The following is a 5,364-nucleotide window of genomic DNA, read 5'->3' as shown; positions in this document are numbered from 1 at the left end:
TAGGTGTAAACAGGGCCCAAGGATCCTGAATCTTGAAATTGAGGTTTTGATAACTGCATGTTTGCCGATTCTGGAGTAAATATGTAATATCATTGAACGAAACAATAAAAACTGCGCAAATTTTTTGGTACTCAGATCAAAGACTGGAATATAAATCTCAATTTCCACCATAATCTGATTGAAATATAGTAATAACTGAAACAAGTCAGAAATAAGACCTTGCAATCACATGCAAGACTTTTATAAAAGATACTTTTCTGGTGCATTTGGTTCTGTTAAAAAATCTTCAAAAAGCAAATGATAATAATTTTAACAAAATAAGAGAGGCCCAATAAAAAATGCTTTTTTTAGTGCCGATATAACTATTGTGCATCTTTAGATATTTCACATTACTTATAAGCCTCAATCAAGTATTGAGGAGGTAAACCATTCAGGGCTTATATACACATTATAGTCCTTCACGTTTGCTGTGATCTCAAAACTCTGTTTGATAATACCTAGAATATCAAAATCAATTTGTTCCTATTTAGCGCCCAAACTCTGGAACAATCCTACCTAGCATTGTCGGGAGTCAGACACACCTCCATACATGACCAATCTCTTTTTCCTTAATATAAAAACCTTCATTTAAAAAACTACATGTTGTGTTCCACTTGTGTTATCTTTTACTAATATTTAAATTTGTTTGATGATCTGAAACATTAAAGGTGAGGTTTAATTGTCATTTCGCTACTCGTGTGGACATACAGTGAACGAAATGTCGTGTCTCGCAGGACCATGGTGCCACATAAATAAACATAAGTATAAACATACAACACTAAATGTAAGAACATTTTTTAGACCTTCATAGCTAAACTATCGGATGTGGTAATCTCCATTCCCCATACCAGACCAGTGATGCAGCTGATCAGACCTACCACAGTTGTGGTCATCATCAGCAAACTTGATGATGTGGTGTGTGAATACTAATCATAATTATAATCATTCCCATCTTAAAAACCTGCGTGTGTGAAGGTGAAGCATTTTTATCTTCTGTCCCTGGGGAAAAATGGGCGAAGTGTGTCTTCTGTGAGGGGTGGGTGCACATGAATTGTGGCACTGAGGGATATTGAAGTCATTATATTTGTCATGACCGCAATGAACAGTAAATGTTAAACTTCAAAGTATTATTTTTTCACTTAGGCATTGAATTGATTACTATGCATTGTTCACGTTTTTTTTTATTTACTAAAAATGTTCTAATTGATTTTCAGGCTGTCAATAAAAATGCAATTTTAAGATTGTTTTTTGTCCAGCTTATATAAAGAATTTGCATTCAGCTTTGCCCCTCACAAAAATGCAATTCCATTAGTCAAGTCAAATCACTTTTATTTATATAATACTGGTTTATACAATGCAGCTTTATAGCGTGTTAAACAGGAAAATAGTGTAAATATGCAAGAGGACATAGTAAACAAAAATTATATTTTGAATAATTGACCCAAAAAACCATAAAGTGTTTTCCCCCTGCTCTCCCCTATTTTTATTCAATCTATGCACATTCTTAACCACTTGTTTTTATACACAGGAAAATGCAGGGTTTTGAAATGACTGTTTTTATAGAACATACTGTATGATGCTCTTGAAATAAACTCAGAAAGGTGTTATTGTTTTTGTAAATATGCCTCATCTTATATATCATGTACAGTCTGTGTGATTAAACGCTCCCCCTTGGTCTAGTGTTAAAAAAAGCAAACAAAAATCACAATATATTACAATATCGAATTGCAGTACTTGTTGAATCATAGTTCTTAAAAAAACAAACAAAACAAAAAACAAAACAATACATATCAATATGTCACCCAAGTATAGGTATCATTTTATTAGCTCTTTGTCATGATTAGTATTGATTTTGGTTTTGTTTCATTGGCTACTGTTGGACACGGTTTCAGTTAATGATTTCAGCCCTCCAAAATCAATTTGCAATTTCGGTTGCCAATATATTGGTGTAATCATTTTTTTTCCCTTCCCTAGTATTATACTATAATGCAGAGATATTTAAAACTCTTTTCCACACAAATAGGGGTCTCACCATACCCATCAAAACTTCCTGGGACTCATTCGATATTTCACACCCGTCTTCCACATTTTTTACATCCAGACACTATAGCAACAAAGCACAATTTAACTTAAAAAGAATAAGTTAATAAAATAATATTTTTGGCCATCAGACCCCCTTCTTGAATCAGGCATGTATTATTTACTGTACAATTAAAAGAAACCTTCCATAAAAAAGTAAAATTTCTTTGAAAAACATTAGAAAATATTTCAGATCCCAATTTTGAAAACTGTGTGTTATAATGTATTAACAGAGCTGTTGTAATGATGATTATTATCATTATTACTGTCTTTTTATTTTATTTTACAGAACAACAGTGAAATTACAATACTAACATGAACTTTTGAAGCACTGTTTAATGTGATGCTACAGAGTGAGTTTTTTTTATGTATTATACTGCCTTTTTGATTTATTGTGTGATGTGACTTGAAAATATTTGTTTTGAGATAATCTTTCTACAGGATGTTTCTAATAATGAAAACATTAATAAAATGTATGTAATGTAATGTGTGCAAGTATTGATAGTGTGCGGGACTGTTGAGTTTTTTTTGTATTTTGGCCTTGGTTTTTTTTTCTATGCACCTATCTATTACCTGCAGGTGTTCATCATGGATAATTGTTAATTGAACTGTTACCACAGACCAGTGATCTCCAACCCTGCTCCTGGAGAGCTACCATCCTGCAGACTTCAGTTCCAACCCTGCTCCAACACACCTGTCTGTAATTATCAAGTAGCCCTGAACACCTTGATTAGTTGGTTCAGGTGTGTTTGTTTGGGGTTGGAGCTGAAATCTGCACGACAGTAGCTCTCCAGGAGCAGGGTTGGAGACCACTGCCATAGACATACCCCACTTTTATGGTATTCATTTTATTTGTGCAGGTCTTAAAAATAACTTTAAAAATTCTCAAAATGTGTGTTCACACTTGTCATGTTTGTTTCAATTAAAATTAACTCTGGTGCGATTGCTCTGTTAGTGTGGTTCATTTGAGTATGTGTGAACACTGCCATCCGAACCCTGGTGCGCACCAATCAAGCGGTCCGAGACCGCTAATAAGATGGGTCTCAGTCCGCTTCCAAACAAACTCTGGTGCAGTTTGAATGAAATATGAATGCAACACAGACCAAAAACTTCTAAACGAACCAAAAACAGGAAAAAATGGCAAGTTGCTAAGCTGTGCGTCATTATTTGATGACGCGGAACAAGCAGTGTATCCATAACAAAAAGAAGCAAAGGGTAAATGTGGAGCAACGAGGATCTAAAAAGCCTTTAATGAGCTCTTTGTGAGTTCACAGGTGGTGAAAATAAAATCATAAGTACACGCAGCAATGAGTGCGCCTATTCCAGCAGACGTCATTAGGTGTGTTTGACAAAGCGGCGCTGAGCAGACCGATCAGTGAATGGGTACTTTGATGTTATACAACGGTCTGCATATTAAGTCAAACACAGCTTTTGTTTGAAGTGTTCCATGAGTTCCATTGCCAAATATACATCATCAACTCAACCAATCAGGTTGTGAAAGTATCACTATGCCTTTAGGTTCAGTATCTTTAGGTTCGCTGTCAAAAATGCCAGTGTGAACACTAAGCGGACCAGGACCAAATGTATCATTTTCTTTTTTGGTCCGGACCAAACGAACCAAGAAATCCAAACTATAAGTGTGAATCCTTAAATTTGATTTTAAAAATCCTGCAGATAACCTGAATACCCCCCCCCCCCCAACAACCACCTACACTGATGAAATGTAAATGGATTCTCACAAGTGTAACTGTTCATGTGATACCTTAGCCCAAAGTAAATTTTGTTTTTGTACCCATGCACTAGCATTGTTATTATTGTTCCGTCTCTTTAGTTTTGTTTTCTAATGCAAAAAACGATGGCCTGGGCCAGTGTTGCCACCTTGGAACAATTGATTAGTGCAAAACCAAGTCAATGCTCATGTGTGACCTGCATGTACAAAGTACGCGCAGTTACAAAAATCAGGTGGTGCGCATACTATTTCTGTGTATTTTGCATCATGCAAACTGTACGCAGACCCTCGTGTAGACATAAAAACCATAGCATAACATTGACCTTGAGGTTTAATTTTGTTGTAAAGTTCTTTCACACAGTTTGGAGATTTAATGCTCCTTTCTAATGTGAATTCTCATGTGCCTGTTAAAGCTTGATAGTTGAGTGAAACTGATTCCACACTGAGAGCATGTGTAAGGCTTCTCACCAGTGTGAACTCTCATGTGTCTTTTAAGGCTTTCTTTTTTAATGAAACCATGTCCACACTGTTTGCAGATGTAAGGCTTCTCTCCGGTGTGAACCCTCATGTGGACTTTAAGGTTTCCTTGTTGACTGAAATGTTTTCCACACTGTTGGCAGGTAAAAGGCTTCTCTCCAGTGTGGATTCCCATGTGGGCATTATAAATGCTTTTATGTGTAAAATTCTTTCCACATTGAAGGCATGCATAAGGCTGCTCTCCAGTATGAATTCTCATGTGCCTTTTAAGGTTTCCATTTTCAGTGAAACTATTTCCACACTGTTGACAGGTGTAAGGCTTCTCTCCAGTGTGAACTCTCATGTGGACATTAAGGATTCCTTGTTGATTGAAACTCTTTCCACACTGTTTGCAGGTGTAAGGCTTCTCTCCTGTGTGAACTCTCATATGTTTTTTAAGGTTTCCTTTTTCAGTGAAAGTATTTCCACACTGTTTGCAGGTGTAAGGCTTCACTCCGGTGTGAATTCTCATGTGAACTTTAAGGTTTCCTTGTTGATTGAAATTCTTTCCGCACTGTTGGCAGGTGAAATGACTCTAGTTCCAGTCTTCTGAGCTCTTTTTTGTGAGGAAGTCTTTTCAGTCTGTGAACAACGAAATGATTTTTCTCCAGTTATGAAATCATATTTGCTACACACTGATCTTTATCTTGCATTTCATTCAGTACTTCATGCTCCTCTTTCGGGTCTAGGGTGAAAAGAGACATACAAATTAACACCCATTTACAAGCAGCAGTAGAACAGAAATAATGGACAAATCTTCCTTATGTCCAAAAAGAAGTGTCAAACTCAGCTCCTTGAGGGTCACAGTCCTGCATAGATTAGCTAAACTCCAGAGGGTTTTGGCCCTACCAAAACCGAATTTGACATCCCTGGTATAAAATATTAGAAAAATATTATCCTTACCCAACAAGCAAACTATCTGTTAGTTATGTGAACTAACACCCAGGCTGAATCAGGCCTCTGGTTACTGTGGTATCAAAGACATGACACCTAGAAAAGAC

General features: G+C 36.3%; 1 protein-coding gene across 1 annotated transcript; it reads right to left on the bottom strand.

Annotated features, from left to right (window-relative positions):
- Positions 1–2,713: 2,713 nt before the first annotated feature.
- Positions 2,714–4,986, bottom strand: LOC122141684 (gastrula zinc finger protein XlCGF8.2DB-like). Its single transcript, XM_042749635.1, has one exon. It carries the CDS (start codon positions 4,833–4,835, stop codon positions 4,218–4,220), a length of 618 nt encoding a protein of 205 aa, XP_042605569.1. The 5' UTR covers positions 4,836–4,986; the 3' UTR covers positions 2,714–4,217.
- Between the last annotated feature and the right edge of the window lie 378 nt (positions 4,987–5,364).

This window comes from Cyprinus carpio, chromosome A4 (genome assembly GCF_018340385.1).
Source record: "Cyprinus carpio isolate SPL01 chromosome A4, ASM1834038v1, whole genome shotgun sequence".
Taxonomy (NCBI): Eukaryota; Metazoa; Chordata; class Actinopteri; order Cypriniformes; family Cyprinidae; genus Cyprinus; species Cyprinus carpio.
Note: the sequence above shows the minus strand (reverse complement) of the source record. Positions and strands in the feature narration are given on the sequence as shown.

Excerpts from the sequence above, each read along its gene's own strand:
- LOC122141684 (XM_042749635.1), bottom strand. The coding sequence starts at position 4,835 with ATGAGAATTCACACCGGAGTGAAGCCTTACACCTGCAAACAGTGTGGA.